Source organism: Aspergillus udagawae, assembly GCF_001078395.1.
Source record: "Aspergillus udagawae IFM 46973 DNA, scaffold_1, whole genome shotgun sequence".
In the NCBI taxonomy this organism is placed as follows: Eukaryota; Fungi; Ascomycota; class Eurotiomycetes; order Eurotiales; family Aspergillaceae; genus Aspergillus; species Aspergillus udagawae.
In genome coordinates this window covers 480,636-496,687 of record NW_025091264.1, presented here as the reverse complement: position 1 = coordinate 496,687, position 16,052 = coordinate 480,636, and the positions used below count along the sequence as shown (strand labels likewise).

The window sequence follows — 16,052 nt, the reverse complement described above, 5'->3', positions numbered from 1 at the left end:
GTGCTAGGTCCTGGCGTATATCCTTCTATGAGTAGGTGACTTGCTGGAAGATGGTGTGATATCTTGGACCTTGGTCGAGGAGAGGTGCCACGTAACTTTGAATATAGGCGATAATACGGCCCCGTTATTCCATTCTCGTGGACGCGCAGGGACACCAGGTACCCGCTAGCCCTTCCGCCTGTGCGGGGTTGATCGAGTACGAACTTGCTTCATTCTCGCGGCCCTGAGGCAACGAGAGATCTGAAAGCGCTAAGAGACAGTGCTTAATTTGGATGCTGGAGGGTAGCCATATTTGGTTCTCGCTCCCCTCTGAACACCGTATTCTCTCCAATTCTAAGTCCCATCGTGCCGATGATGACCTTGCTTCCATCCTTCCTCCCATCAGCATTCCTAGGGCCTAGATAAGTCAGTCATTGAATCTCACCTCAACTTCAGCTTCACGACTAGTTTCGCTAGCACAATATTGAAGCCATGAGGCCAGACACAGGGGCTGAAAGAAAGTCATAAACAGAATGACGGCGACTGGTATTGTACGCTATTCCCCACGCTTTCCCGGTGACTTACCTGATGTCATTTTCCTGCATATGGGATCTCAGAGGCTGAAAGGTTCTGCTGCGAGCAGACGGCTCTACGATAATCCGAGGGCTATTTACCTCAGATAGCCTTAGACAGGCTGATCCAATCCGCAAATCCATATCCAACCCGCACAGATATGGATAACCCATTCGGTGCACGTGAATAGGGTCTTTAAGGGACTGATGAGCTTATCTAACCACATCTAGGCCTAGATAGGCCGATTATGCAGCCATCAGCATGGATGGATGTCTTAGTTCCTTGCCTAATAAGATAGATACCAATAGTAAGGGGCAATGCACATCATGGCGTCCTCTCTGATCGGTCCTCATATGTTGGGTTCTGGATGATCCGAAAATCTTTTAGTAGGTTCACTTTGGACGCTTGATGTTGCAGTCTATGTATATGAATAGATGGATCTGACTCCTACTGTAATTGCATTCGCGCTGGCATAGCTATCCAGCATGAGCTTCATAGACTCAATAATCGGGCTGGGACAGATCAACTGTAAGAAGTAGTGTTCTAGACAGCTACTACCCCAACGCCAAAAGGTTCCAATGACGTTTCCTCTTGGAATCGTCAGCCTAGAACATACGTATATCCCACCAAACCCCTAGGCCTCCCTGCCCATGACATCAACACGCATTGCAAGCGACAGATGCACGGGCTCCCTCAAATCCTGTTTGATTGAAAGCCCATGTCTTATAGCCATGCTTGATAAGCCGGACTGCTTCCTCTACAGGCGGACCTTGATCTGCTGCCCGATATCTGGTTATCAGTCCACCGAGTCTCTTCCTTCGGGCTCATTCTGCATAAGACCGAGTAATTCCATCTGGCGCTCACTTCGAACGTTTACGTACATCATTTTTATGTTTATGCCGACCATTTCGTCTGAAGATTTGATAAATAGAAGGCTCCAGGTCCCCTAGTGTTCAATTGTGTTCGACAGCTCTCACCGAACGGCAGGCAGTGAGCTTACATGTCGCCTCCCAGCACTGTTCCCCGAGAGTACCTCATGATGCAAGAAAATAACCACTCTTCGAAGGTACTGTGATCACTCGGCTTCGTGAATACAGCCATTGACATACTCCACAGGAGACAAGCACTACTGTGACGACTGTGCCAAAAGGAGAGCCAGACTCGGAGGATCCAATTTATCAAGCAAAAGAACGATATCGACAGGCACTCCATTCACTGATCAACCTCATCGCTCATGGAGACAATGACAGTATCAACAAGCTCTTGGAGTTTCTACGGAAGCAAGAGACCATCCATGAGACTGTGCAAGAGGTGTTGCAGTTGAAGTTTCTTTTGGAGTAGTCGTTCCATTTGCCACTTACTGTAGCTTGTCTACATCATGTTCGCACTTTCTATGGGGAACGGAAAACTTTTCCTTGGGAAGACATTTGACCGCGTATTTTGGAGTGGCTTTTGCGAAATAAGTTGGGGTGGGCCTTGATAGCATATCTGGAAACTTACGATGTCTGATGCATCATTTTCGGGTAGGTGGATGTGTAGAAAAGGAAATTCATTCAATCTCGCCTCATGCACCATCTGCATTAGCTGGTGCGCTTGGACTACTCCCCATTTGCTGGAAGTTTTTTCCATCCATCAGAGTGCGAGCTGCTCATCGGTGCTCGAGCGGTAGCTGTCTTCTGTACTGTGCTCTTGCAGCATTATTGAAATAAACATCAGTTGTTTTCCCCATAAAAATCTATTCTACTCATCAGCACCACGACGTGGACGATATTGTGGTGCACCGCCATCTCAGCCACCCAAAGCCCTACCTGGCTAGACCCAAGTTGTCAGCAAAAGTACTGTGCTCTAGCTTTGCAGCAGATCAGAGCATCAGCTATCCAATGACGGCAGATGTTTTCTTCGCAGAAGCATCGCACGCCCATCTGCCAAATACTTCCCTACCGACGAATAAGGAGTGCAAAGTCCTCGAAGGACAGTGAAATTCGAGAGCAATGCGAAGTAAGTGACGAATTTGTGTTCAACCTGACGATCATCTGCGGAGAAAGTCAGCTCATTAGCACAAGCTCCGGCAGCTCGACAACAAACGAGGCAACTTCCTTCATTTCATTAATAACATTCGAGATCGTCCGGCAATTCAGACCATAGAAGTACCCAAGTTACTACACAGTAATGCTAGCTAGAGGATGTGCGAATATGTTGAGCAGGAGGTCCGGCGAGGTTCATGGGAGAAGAGGCCCGAGCTGATAGAAGTCCCGTAAGAGCTCCTGACTTCGAGTCGAAGGCCGAGTATCAGTCAATTAACCCCCTGTATTCTGTGCCTGCGAAGACACGACTACTCCGAGACTTGCGCATCTCTGGCGAGCTTAGCTTGAAAGGTGTGCTCGAGGCACGACGTCAGCACGAGGAGGTTGAGGGACGGCTCGATACCTTACATATTTAAGGATACGGTAGTCTATTATTTAGTTTGTTGGCATGCTAGTTATATATCCCTGACTGATTCATAGTGGCTAATGATTCCTAGTAGGGTTTCGATGAGTAAGGATAGGGTAGGATTATCATTCTACTCCGCTAGGTAAAACGGCCAAGAAACATGCAGCTCCTGAACTGTACGCCACGAAGCGTTGTCGAACTGTATACCCTGGGTTGGCCTTGTCTCGCAAAAGGGCCCCTGTTGAGGAAATGCTATGATATTGCAGGTTTCAACCAGCAGAGCGCCATTACCCTGCCTGCCGAGACGGACGCGCTCCTCATCGACCTGGAGCAGCGCATCTGGAGAAGACAGTAAAGACAAGCTACAGAGTCTGTATCTAACCCGCTTCTACTAGTAGTTCGCCTGATCATTCCAGTACAACGTGCCATGGTGCACCTCAGGACCGGTAGCCCCAAACTCCCACCCAAACTTCAATTTCACCCACTGCATCAGGTGTGCGGCAACCTTCAGATGTCCAACATCCGTGGGATGCCACTGCGGCGCGATATCGTTGTGCTGCAGGATCCCCGTCGTGTCAAAATAATGGATGAACCCTTGCTTCTCGTAATGCTGGTAAACTCGCTTGATCTCATCCACCCATATAGGGCCCTGCACGTATGTATCCCCCGAAGCCCCGAAACCACCCCACAGCGACTGCCATCATTAGCATGGTACCGTACCTACTCTGTTGAGGATTTCTCACCATAAGAACGATATTGGCCTTGGGCCAGATTTTGTGGATGTTGCCCACGAGAGCGACGTAGTCATTGTAGTAGTCTGTGCTTGAGACATTGTTCACCTGGTTGTTGTCGTTTGTGCCAATGTTGATTACCACCAGATCAGCTGGGCGTTGAGCTGCAAAGTTCCACTTGGGTGGATTGTCGCCGTAGATCTCGTGCGCGCGCCAGGATGTGTCGGAGGTGCGGTACCATTGGTAGGTCTGATGGTCAGCCTGGAAGACGACAATGCAGGCACTGGCTTACCTGACCGCGGGGATTTCCCCAGCAATTCTGATCGTGGAGGCAGATACCGGGATAGGCCTTGCCGGTTAGAACGGTAGGGAGCAATGTAGAAGAGAACGTACAGTAATGGAGTATTCTACGTTTCCTAGTCCTGCTGCGAAATCATATGCCCATGAAGACAGTCCTTCGTATGTAGCGAAGTCGCCGGAGCTCAGTCTGGAGAGATCAGTATGTGTGACTTCCTGGAAGATGTGCACCTACGAGTCTCCGATAATTTCCACCATTTTCGGGTACTCGGGGACCTTGGAGATCTTTGCATCTGCCGCGACGGATACACCGGCCAGCTGGATTGTGCTTGTGGTCAGTAAACTCCTGCTGTTAACGGAGCCGGGAAACGTATCCATATGCCCAGTTTGTAACTACCAGCGTTAGGGAGAGCGTTATATGAGCACCCGGGACGTGCCTTACCTCTCAGCTCAAAAGTCTTTGCGTCGCCGACGTTGGTGAGTTTGAGCCCCGTCGACGTAGGCCCAATGAATTGATATGTGGCATTAGCAGTGACATTGGAAAATTGCCAGTCCTGGCCACCCAGTCTGTGGACAAATTAGCCTTGCAATAGATCTGGGATCCGACATATGTACCTGTATGCCACGAGGACTCCTTGACTGGTGTATTGACCAAAGGACAAGGCGAGCTATCCTGTCAGTCTTCATCATCTCATTTCCTGAAAGCTCTCGTACCTTTTCACCAGTAAATGCAAGCTTGAATCCAGGAGCTCTAGGAAATGTGAATTAAAGTCAATTACAGCGACTGTTGTACATACGACCACCCTATCCATATCAGTGCTTTTGCTTTCTCTTGAGCTCAACGTTATAGAACTCACAAGAAATATGCTTGTCGTCCCACCTCCCCTTGTAGGAAATTTCGTTTACTCCAGGCTTGTAGGTCTTCCATGCCTTTTTGTCCAGCGAAATAACCTCGGCTTGCCCCGGATACGGATTCAACCGCGCCTGGCCATTCTCAAGAATCGTCCCAGATGCAGTGAACAGCCAGGTGAAGAACAAAAGGAATGTAAGAGCTCGCATTTTGACAGGCCACAATTCTCAACGTACTGAAGTGGGTTCAACTAGTCTACGTTTGCATCTCTTTTCTAATATATATATATATCCTCATACATAGTTCCCCGCGCTCTTAATATACAACGCGCGGGGCAGTCTGCCTCAAGTACCATATTCTCGTCAGACTACTATGGAGGCCGACGGGGCAAAGAACATGATTGGCGGCTGAATTATTTCCTGCAATATACTGAGGGGTATAGGTAGTATACATTGACGATCACTGGGAATTCAGCCTGAACAGCGCAGCGGCATTTTTCTCCGTGCTCGATTGGGAAAAACGCCGTTTCTGCCAGTGTGCATATGTCAGCTACCAGCAGAAATACTTCATTTGTCTTTGAATATCGGTAGGAAGCGCAATCGTCAGTGTCAGTCTGCACACTTCTTCATTGCTGAACTGGCTACCACGTCATCGAGTGTGTCGACCTTCTATTCCTCACGCTCAACCGTCAGAATAAAACTTCATGAATCGCTGCTGTAGCCAGGAATGATGAATGAATCCGACACATAAACGGCAATGGATATACCAGATCACGACTAACGGAGACGGACGCGCCACTGAAACGGCTCAAGCTCGATGGTTTTCTTCGGATCCTCATCCCAGTCCACGTTAAGCCCCACCTCTCGTAGCCTTGCGACGATTTTCCTGCCGATATTCACCGCGCTCTCGTCCGTTTTATCTTTTTTGAAAGCCCCGTATCGAAGCGACAGTCCCGCGCCCTCGGCTGCTGCCTCTGTATCCTGTTGATGGAAGAAGCAGTACCCGATGTGTGATTCATCTGCCTCCCCGCCAATCTCGGCAGTGCCGCAGGTCTGACAGCAGGTAAAATTCATACGACAAATGATGTAATCCTCGTCTTCTAAACGGGAGAAAGCGTCTTCGAGCTTTTCAACGTCGGTCGGTTCATCGGGCCATCTGGCCACTTCTTCGAGTTGCTGGTTCCAGAGTGATTGTATCAGCTGTTGGACGACGGTTGTGCCGTGCTCGGGGAGTTCGTAGATCTCGATGAGCTGTTCGAGAATTTCTTCCTGGGAGTAGAGGCCGGTGAGGACCCGTACACGGGCGTCCTGTGTGATGTTGTTGATATTGGACGCGTTCATGATGACGGCTGACTGAGCATCAGCAGTGGATGGGTGTTTCGTAGATAAATTTCCGTTGGCTTGTTTTTAGACCGAATACGAGGTCCCCCACCATGGCTTTTCATGTGCCTCAATGGGAATAGAGTTTGTCAGATTTACAGAAACCGATAAGAACTTCAGAAAGCTTGTTGATGGCAGGCACGGAAAGAATAAGTCACATTCATAATAGGCCGTTATTCAGGTACTGATATACCCACAGGATGATCATTTCTTCGCCAGCGACGCAATCTTCTTCTTCGTCTGCTCCCCAACGCTCTTCTCATCCCAGATAAAATTGACACTCTCCTGCTGGACCGTCGCCTTGGCCCATTTCGTAAATGCCGGAGTTCTCTTCTCCAGAAGCTCAGGCAAATCCGCTGTCAACAGTCCATGTTCAGGCTTATGGAAGGAGAGCAACCGCAACAGGAACGAACCGGTCAACACCTCCGCCAGTGTTAACTTCTCGCTGCCGCCGAAGAACGGCCCGGATCCCTTCTGCGAGGCCAGAATGGGTTCGATCTCCTTCTCGATCGACGCAACGATAGCCTCGCCCGCTGCAGCGCGGTCCTCGTCGCTTGTGGCGAAGTGAGAGGCCATAACCTGCGGCTGGACCTTGCTGAAGAAAGTATCGACGAAGAAGGCGATGCGGGCGCGCTGGAGGGCTCCTTCGACGCTGTTGGAGGGGGGCACGAGGTGGGATGGATGCGCGTCTGCGAGGAACTGGGCGACGATGGCCGACTCGGTGATGATGTTGCCGTTGTAGGAGATGGAGGGGACGAGGCCGCGCTGTAGCTGTTAGAGTGGGCGGTCTGGTCATAGAGCGCAAAGGGGTTCCTACCGGGTTGATCTCAAGATACCATGGCTCCCGAGGTGTGTTCAGATCGATGATGACCTCCTCGTAGTCAAGGCCGAGCTCCTTGAGGGCGATATGCGCTCTGTGGGCCCAGGGGCATTTGTGGTTGGTATAGAGGGTGATTTTCGGAGCGGACATGTTGCTGGTCTGTGTTTCGCGGATGTTGAGATTGTTGATAGCCACAGAGTGTGTGTCTTGCTTGATTTATAGAGGAAGCACAGCAATTGCTTTGATTTATAAGCCTGCGGGATTGCCCATGGTGAGGAGAAATGACGATAGATACGAGCGGAACGCGTGGGAATTGTGGAGAATAACGCCATTGCTTATCAATACATTCCCCGCTTAATCTTATTGCCGGCACATTCATCAACAATCAGGTGAAAAGGTCACAATGAGCCTGTTCGCATGATCTGAGATACTCTAAAAGGTCAGCTTGGAAGCGCCGGAGTTTACAGTGACGGAAAATGGTGTTCAAACCTACAGAGGTCTGGGGATAGTAGATGATGATCCAGAAGGAGCCTGCTTCGAGTAGTAGATTAGAGTACCATCCACTGTAGCCTTGCAGTAAGATGCCTTTTAAACAACATGAAGATGAGATGGGAGTCAGTTTATAGCGACAAGAGCCTTGCAGAGACCCCTGTAAGTGTTGGGTTCTTGTCTCAGGTAAGCTTATTGTGTTTACGTCTCCACATGTGTCAGAGCTCCACAAGGCTGCTACATAGAACTGATTCAAGGGACAGTTTATCGATTCATGATTAGTTATATTATATCAAATCTCAAAGACCTATATAAATAAAAACACCAATACCTGCTCCGTGAACAATGTAAGCCCTCATGGTACTTCGAGCCGCAACAAAAGATATATATCGCATCGTCCTCCTGACATTATATTATTTTCAAAGAGCGCCGGCGCAATAAAACTCATAATTTTCCGTAAGTCGTGCATTCAATGTTCGTTTCGAAGACACAGATCATCGAAGGGCCAGGTACTGAGCAACAGCCTCGTGGTGAACGGCTTCAGCGGTGTAGTCCTTTGCTGGAGACTTCTTGCTTGGAAGCTTGGGATCTGAGGGCGCCTTCACGGCAGCCTTCAGCTTCAATGACCTTGTGAACATGCCCTTGAGAGTTGAGGCTGTTGAGGACGATGTGTGGGTTGAGGCGCTGTCACGAGTGGTGGTGGACTTGAAGGACTTGGGCGACATTGTGACGCAGTTATGATCTCTGAGGACTCGGGTGGTTTGTATTTTGGATTTGTTTCGATTGATAGTGCTCAGAGGGAAGGATCTGCTTTGCAGTGGCCGCGTAGTTTATGGATAGAGAGTGCTTTTATGATATTGTTGTTTCACTTTCGAGAACTCAAGGTAGGCAATTGAGAGGATCACGATTGGATTGAGATGACTGTTTGTATGATGCTTGATGTAGATGCTTGGTATAGAAGACAGCTCGTAACAGAGATCTTTGGCTCTTTATATACATCTTTCCTCCTTGAGGCAGAGTATCGATATCGCTCGTCTCCATGGATGACAAACTCTCCAAATATGACAAACACAAAGAATGACGCAAATTCAAGTCTCGACTTAATGTGTGAGTAATAGGCAGAATCACCTGCAAATGCTGCAAACCAGCCACAATGGAGTCATCGGGGCCTGATTTTGGCATAGCTCCTCGTATCTGGTCCACTGCTGCTGCTGGTTAGCTCGATGCCGAGCATTCAAGGGCGTGTCAGAGATCGGTGAAGGTGACTCAGGCTGCAAGTCGAGTTAAAATACGAGGAATATTATTAAGCGCATCAGTCTAGTTCATTTAGGATATAAAGTTTGCATGGCTTCGTCATTCGTATACAGTTGATAATTTTGGCGGGCTTGATCAAAGTATGGTACCGCATCTTTGGATTTCTTTGAATGGCGCCATGGGCTTATTAATAGCCCTTGAAAAGTCTGTTTACCCAAGGAGAAATCAAGTTACTGCAAAATATAGCCAGGATATCTTCCTTCGGAGGGTCAATGTTGGTAAGCGACTCCAGACCCCATGTGTCTATCCCCATATTCATGTGGCAGTGCATGACTCAATATTCGGCATCAGTCCGAGAATATTTGCTACCCTCAATTCGTCGATATTTCCCTATTTGAAATGTTCCCACGAATACGATCTAAGGCCTACCTGACCCATAAGTTCATTGATCGAAAACCTCAAGCTTCCAAGAATGCCTGTTCTTCGACAGCGATTTCGGAAGCTGCTGAGTTATTTTGCCAACAATTACAATGATTGTTACTTGTGCTTACAAGCTGGTCTTTGAAGATAAGGAGCAGCCTGCAAGCGTAGACGCCATACTCGCATTGACACTATCCATGGGCAGTAACGAAGCAAGCCAGTGCATGTGGGTTGCCAAACTTCAAAATCTACGATCGTTTCATAGAATCAAAAATTGTTCTTGAGAGAGGAGTTGATTAGCACGACAGGTCTCGTTACAGGCTAGGCATATTTCTGCGAGAGAGCATGCAGTCTCTCCCTCGCTCCGTTCTCCCAATCATCCCAACACAAACTCAACATCGCCGAGTGACGACCCGGCCCAAGCCGTTTCTGACCAGTCGGGTCCATCTCAGGCATTTTGTCGTCGATGACACCGTCGGAATTTCCTATCTTGCCCTCTGGTAACACCCGTTGCCAGCGAATAATGCCCTCCAGCTGGAACCCGAGGCGCTGCGCCGCGGCAATCGAGGCCTGATTGGTGCTGAAGGCCTGCCACTGGACGCGTCGGAGATGGAGTCCATGAGGTGGAGGATCCAACACATGGTTTATAAGGAGTGTGTGAGCTGTCGTACCGACCATCGTTCGATGGAACCGTGGAAGGATCACGACCTACGCAGGTAAGCAGGCTTACACGGCAAGTAAGCAAGAATACCTACATGTCCCACCTCGACAACAGAGTTATCTGGATCCGCCCTGATCAGGCCGGTGGTCCCTGCAAAGGTACCGTCATCCACTTTCAGTTCCTCAAACTCGTCGGAGCCAGGCTTTCGCTTTCTGATGATGCCTGCTTTGAGGATGATGGCGAATATGATAGATGCCTTGCTGGAGCGGACGCGATTGCTATACCACCGGTCATATGCGTCGGCACTTTCGAAGGGTCCATAGGGAAGATATTGGAAGATCTCGGGAGTTTCCGACGACAATTTCACAAATGTCGCTGACAGCTCCTGGAAATTGGACTACACCTCTGAGGTTAGTAGTCGTAGCAGGTTGAGAGATAGCGAGCTATTACATCAAATGGGACTAGCCGGAGACGGTCATTCTCCAGTTTGGACAAGTCCAGCGGAAAGCAGAAATTGTCCATATTGAAGGATTCGCAGGCGTTATCGAGCGTACAATGTACTGTGACTACTGTCAGACTGTTGACGGCGTCAGTCGATCTTCCGTAAGAGTCAGTCCTTTGTATTTCTCCTGACGGTGTATGCGGCGAAATCGGCAGTTTCACATGCTCCGATTGACGGGACGTTATGACTCGTAGGGCTGCGATGCTGTGCGCCAATAGTATCAAAAGATCAAATAAAGAAGAAAAAACCATCTGGCCACCAACGAGGCTTTTCTAGGCCGAAAAGTCTTGGCATGCTGACTAGATAGATGGGGGGCTATGACAGATTGTTGCTTGCTCGTATTGAATGTGGATAAATGCCTGCTTTCGGTCTACTCGTTTCAGACCGCAGAATTGTCATTTAGGGGGCATGCTGCATCGGAGTCATCCTATACTGTGCTTGTTTCCTCAACGTAATATCAATTGCGGCAACGGAACTTGACCCTCGCGCCTTGCATTGCCAACTTCGAAAAGCGAGAATGAATATCAGAAAAATAAAACATAAGGCCACATAGTGCCCCAAACCCCGAGATATGATGCTCATCCTGAGATGTTGCAAAACAATGACGACTTGTAGATCGGAGAACGAATCGCAATGAATATGGCGAGCATGATGGCAACGCTGCAACTAACAACAAGGCCACAGCTAATACTTGTCCTGCACTGATCCATAAGACACCCCATTGAACTGAAGGTTAAACAAAATAGACGCAGAAGTAGGTGTTATGGCAATCTGATAAGGGATTGATACTGCAGGGTTAATAAAATTACTTAATAAATTAGAGGAAAGCCTCATAAGCATAAAGAATTAACACTTATGAGAGAAAAGCTCTACATAAAAGCAGCTAAGAAGTGCCAAGCTAAGAAAGTTGAGTTTATGAATAACTAGTAGAGATCATCTTATAATAAATATATTACTAGGAATGAGTTTAGGGAGTATGATTAGATATATCTCTTTATAATCTGCCACAAGTATATGCCTAAAAGAGATTGTTTATGCAATAACCTCGTTACTAAAGCCTCAATTAGTAGTAAGATTAGAAGACAGTGTCTACAGGATATGGTGAATATCCACATCTTAAATAAAAGAGTGGCATATTATCCTGGTGAATCACTAATTTACCTCTTGCCACGTCATCATATCGCTCCAATTGCCGCGTGATCTTCTGAAGGTTCGGGAAGCCACAATGAGCCAGGACGACTACACTGGCGTGATACTTTTCTACGGGGCTGCCTATGCTTGTGTGTGTGTGTGTGTGTGTGTGTGTGTGCCTTTTTTATCCTATCCAGGGGCGTGAACGCTGGTTGCAGACTGAGTGTTCTCTAGACTTTTCATGGTTGTTCTGGCTCAGCTCACTAATGTCTTCGTACATTCAATTCTACTCCATACTATATCGTTGCCAAACCCCTCTCGAAGTACTGAGACAATAAGCTCAATGGAGTCGAAGTTATCATATGTCCTGATGAACCGCCGCAAATCACATGGGTTGCTGGATGTAGCCTGATAATTTCACTCGTCCAGCAAACTCTACCTGACCAACATAGCTCACCTCATACAAAGTGCGAATGGGCTGATAAACATGCGAGTATATTGTAGACGATACCGTATACTAATTAGGCGGTGTCTTTGTCTCACTCCACTTACACAGCTTCAGAAGAAACCAACAGGAAATACGGTTTTTGTCTCTCCGCGGCATATTCTGGCTGTTTGACAGCATCTTCCCTCGAAATGGTCCACTCTCGCAAATCAATCAATGCAAAGCCATTCTCCCGCAAAATTCTCAGATAGGTCTCCAGCGTCCGATGATACTTTTTCACCCCCTCAACTCCAAGCCAATTGGTATACCGGGGTCCCTCTTCCTCATACGAATTGAGGGGCCAAAACATGCCCTGTGCGCCATCCCTGTCATCCCTGGGCATACGTTGGAATGCAGGTCCCGGATCCACTGGTGCGGTGGCGACGGGATGTTCAATAGAAAAAACCAGTCGCCCGCCCTTCCTGATACAGGACCGGATCTGCTGGAGCACCCTTGCAAAATCGTAGATGTAGTGGAAGGTCAAAGAGCTGTACACGATATCATATACGGCGGGTTCATTATCCAGTATGATCGTTTCGATGTCCGCTATGTGGTAAGATATAGAGCCTAATCCAGCAGTACCGTGGCTCAGCTCGAATGCTTTGGCTCGTTGGATCATATTTTCAGAAATATCGACAGCCTTGATAAAAGTTGCGCCAGACTCTCTAGCCCAGCGAGCAAACCAGCCATATCCGCATCCTAGATCAAGAACACTGTACTTCCTAAGCGTCTGATGATTGCCGAGGACCATGTCTTTGATGGTCGACCATTCTTTGGCAGCTGAAAGTCCCTCTTGCGATCGCGGCAGAGCCGCGTACGCATCAAAAAATCGGCTGTTGTCATAGATGTTCTGGGTAACCGGCGAAGACATAATGACAGGTAAAAGAGTGGCTTGGGATGCGTGTGGTTGTGGAGGGAATGTTCCTTATTTAACAGTCTAGGGTTCTCACAGGGAACTAATCCGGATTGGGTTCCCGCTACGAGGAAGTTTGGACCTGGATGGTGTCAGCCCTGACCAAAATTTTACGCAATCCGCTATTATCACATGTAGCAATCATAAAATGGATGACAGCGCGACCTAAAACTAAGATGTCTAACGTATGCGGCAAACGAGTCGGCCACCTCAGGCGTTCTGGCCCGGTCAAAAAAGCTCACTTAATTCAACCACCAACCATGCCTCCGAAAGCGCGTCGAAATTCAAGAAATTTAATTGAGAAAGAAGGGAGGATACTCCTTACTATTTCTGCTCTAAAAAATTAAGAAATTTGCAATATTCATGAAGCATCCAGACACCCTGCCCCCGCGGCAGTAGGATCTCGGCTGCTAGGGTTTAACTATTACTATTATTGGATTACTATACTGCATGTTCACACTGTTCTGGGTGCTATAGCTAAGTAAAACCCTAGTCATAGTGGATAATTTTAACTAGAGTATGGTAATCTTCAGGGGTGTGTTCATCCTTAGTTTAGTTATGTATACTATTAAGGGGAGGAGGGGGTACTATAGGCCAGTGATGATCATCTAAAGGGATTAGCCCTTATATAATAAGTTATCAAGCATTGTTAAGTAGATGACTTATAACATTTCACCCTCCAACTCGTGGTCCAGCAAACCGCCAAGGCACGCCAAGATTTCCGCAGCTGTACAGCCCAGTGACCAACACGCCTTTTGTTGATTCCGCCTCAAGATTGGTCAGTGCAGCGCTGCCAACACGAGCTGACCTCATACGTGCGCTGATCATCATGGACGACTATATATCACTCCTCCCCCGTTCCCTCACTCCCAGAAATGGTCTAACAACTTCGACCATGGCTCTAACAACCCTCTCAGATAACCACCCCGCCATCCTCTCCCTCCGCACCGCAGCCCTCCTCACCTCCGCCGCAGGCTTCATCTCCCTCGCCTGGTCCATCACACATCACAAGGGCATTTCCGATGACGGAGCGGGGAGCATCAGCTCCATCGTCTTGGGAACCGTACGGCCCCCACGACTCCCATCCTATCTCATCCATCTAACAAGACCAGATTGCATACGCCTTCCTCTGGTCCCTCGTCGCCCTGACAATACGACTAATCCCCCGCCGCATCCACCCGGGTATATACCTCGCCTTTGACCTGATTGCGTTTCTGGCGAATGCGATTACGGGGAGCATCGGGCTGGCGGTGCTGGCACCGGTGATGGAGGGCGGGTATAGCTGTTACTCTGCCGGTTGTGATGGGGATGCAGTGCTCCGAGTGGAGATATTTGCGTATATGGTTGTGTTTGTGAATGTGTAGGTTGACTCCCCTTGAGATGGAGATGGAGTAAGCTGATAGTGTAGGGTGGTCCATTTGATGCTTGTGGTTTGGGCTTCGTGGGCTTGTCATATTGAGAGGGGGAAGAGGACGGGGGAAAGGACGGGGAAAAATGGGTTGGAGGAAGTCGAGTTGTAGGGCTGATGATATCTATTTATGTCTAATGTCTAATGTCTAATTCTGGTCTTCATGCCTTTGTCATTTTATATATCATGTATATCAATCATATGCATCATCAAATGTTGGTAGGATCGCCAGGCGCCAGGCTGAAACCCCACTGTTCCCCCTCGTATTAAGCATTCCTGTGAGAGGCTGGGCATGAGCTTGTCCATTCCCTTCCTCAGCCAGAGATAAAAACAACAGGAGACACGACGCTTTTGCCCCTCGGTAGTGCAGAATCGAACTGTTGAAATCGCTAAGCTAGTAACGTTCATGGATCACTAGTAATTTATATGGCCAATTGAAAGTCAATGAAGGTCTGGTATTCTAAATGAATGACTATCTAGCTACTATTTATCCCTCTCGATAGCGGTGGAATTTGAAGCTATATGAACGATCGAATGCTATTGAATATTCGGCCAAGGGTGGCAGTGCTAAGCCAATTCGTAGTCTTCGTAATCGGGCAAGCGGTCATATAATTCAATACGAACTTTATTGTGGGGCCAGAATAACAGTCACTCTAGCAGAAATAAATGATAAAGGATGCTCATCCCAGGCCCCCACAATCAAGACAGCCTTGTCGAAACTATAGTTCGCAAGGCTCAGAGCCTCAAGGATAACAAGCTCAGAGAATATTGTATGGATCTATGATCAGCACTAGAACCAGCTCGGAGTGTGAGATAATTTAGTTGGATATACATTTATAGTTTTGAAGGGTGAAATTAACTTTTCTTCACAAAGTGTGGAATGTTACAAGTATATTTTTTTAGTATACTTCTAGTGTTACTATTTAGCAGCAATATGATCAACACAGTATTACTTTGCTAGATGAACCAAAGCAACGGAGGTAGTAGATGAGTGAATTAAGCATTAATACTAAATATCACTTATGAATAATTTAGGACCCCAACTCTCAATACTCTGTTCCTTGCCTGAGGAATGATGCTGCTTGTGTGGGTGAAGAAAAGGGTATCCCCTCTGGCGTAGGCAGATTCTTTACAGACTGTAACTGCGTCAGGAAGACTATAGGGAAAGGAAGATGATGTTTCAACGTACTGCTATAGATCGAGAAGAGATAGAATTGATAAAGCAGAGCTGAATGACCCAGAATCTGCTTTGTAAATGGAATGAACAATATCAAGCTTTACAGGGTCAGAGCCAGCTATGAATGGATGACCAGGAATGATACTGTCAAACTCACGCAAAGTAAATAGAAATAGACATCATTATACTATATGATTGACCACACAGATCATTTAATTGAATATAGCTGGACTTCGAATAGTTTGCATCCACTACTGATATATTAGCTATCTAACTAATAGAATTAGATAGATAGATTACCTTTATAATCACCTCTAAACTTATACCACGTCTCCAGCTCTGTGTAGCTAAATAATGGAATGTTAGACTAGAGGATATCACCCTGGACGCTGAGGGGTTCATTTATAGATAGATTAATGGTAATCTGCTTCTGGAGATGAGATACAAATTTAATGAGCTTGGTGTGTTTTGATGGCTTTAGGTATTAAGTGAGCTCCATCACCCTAAGAGAGATATTGTAGTCTAGCAGACTAATGCTGCCTTATTTACTTAGG

General features: G+C 47.5%; 7 protein-coding genes across 7 annotated transcripts; 1 reads left to right on the top strand and 6 right to left on the bottom strand.

Annotated features, from left to right (window-relative positions):
• Positions 1-3,373: 3,373 nt before the first annotated feature.
• Aud_000145 (SGNH/GDSL hydrolase family protein) lies at positions 3,374-5,069 on the bottom strand (the record flags this gene model as incomplete). The annotated part of the gene is made up of 10 exons (XM_043285661.1): positions 3,374-3,676; positions 3,726-3,962; positions 4,006-4,062; positions 4,107-4,200; positions 4,246-4,359; positions 4,437-4,577; positions 4,626-4,678; positions 4,725-4,761; positions 4,808-4,814; positions 4,868-5,069. The coding sequence occupies 10 exons, from the start codon at positions 5,067-5,069 to the stop codon at positions 3,374-3,376; spliced, it is 1,245 nt and encodes a 414-aa protein (XP_043141596.1).
• Positions 5,070-5,636: 567 nt separating this feature from the next.
• On the bottom strand, positions 5,637-6,200 carry Aud_000144 (uncharacterized protein; the record flags this gene model as incomplete). The annotated part of the gene is made up of 1 exon (XM_043285660.1): positions 5,637-6,200. One exon carries the CDS (start codon positions 6,198-6,200, stop codon positions 5,637-5,639), a length of 564 nt encoding a protein of 187 aa, XP_043141595.1.
• A 243-nt stretch (positions 6,201-6,443) lies between these two features.
• On the bottom strand, positions 6,444-7,209 carry Aud_000143 (glutathione S-transferase family protein; the record flags this gene model as incomplete). Its single annotated transcript, XM_043285659.1, has 2 exons — positions 6,444-7,004; positions 7,057-7,209. The coding sequence occupies 2 exons, from the start codon at positions 7,207-7,209 to the stop codon at positions 6,444-6,446; spliced, it is 714 nt and encodes a 237-aa protein (XP_043141594.1).
• Positions 7,210-8,042: 833 nt separating this feature from the next.
• On the bottom strand, positions 8,043-8,273 carry Aud_000142 (uncharacterized protein; the record flags this gene model as incomplete). The annotated part of the gene is made up of 1 exon (XM_043285658.1): positions 8,043-8,273. One exon carries the CDS (start codon positions 8,271-8,273, stop codon positions 8,043-8,045), a length of 231 nt encoding a protein of 76 aa, XP_043141593.1.
• A 1,270-nt stretch (positions 8,274-9,543) lies between these two features.
• Aud_000141 (GNAT family N-acetyltransferase) lies at positions 9,544-10,405 on the bottom strand (the record flags this gene model as incomplete). The annotated part of the gene is made up of 3 exons (XM_043285657.1): positions 9,544-9,930; positions 9,978-10,280; positions 10,334-10,405. 3 exons carry the CDS (start codon positions 10,403-10,405, stop codon positions 9,544-9,546), a joined length of 762 nt encoding a protein of 253 aa, XP_043141592.1.
• Positions 10,406-12,064: 1,659 nt separating this feature from the next.
• On the bottom strand, positions 12,065-12,871 carry Aud_000140 (class I SAM-dependent methyltransferase; the record flags this gene model as incomplete). Its single annotated transcript, XM_043285656.1, has 1 exon — positions 12,065-12,871. One exon carries the CDS (start codon positions 12,869-12,871, stop codon positions 12,065-12,067), a length of 807 nt encoding a protein of 268 aa, XP_043141591.1.
• An 871-nt stretch (positions 12,872-13,742) lies between these two features.
• On the top strand, positions 13,743-14,277 carry Aud_000139 (uncharacterized protein; the record flags this gene model as incomplete). The annotated part of the gene is made up of 2 exons (XM_043285655.1): positions 13,743-13,976; positions 14,026-14,277. 2 exons carry the CDS (start codon positions 13,743-13,745, stop codon positions 14,275-14,277), a joined length of 486 nt encoding a protein of 161 aa, XP_043141590.1.
• Positions 14,278-16,052: the final 1,775 nt, after the last annotated feature.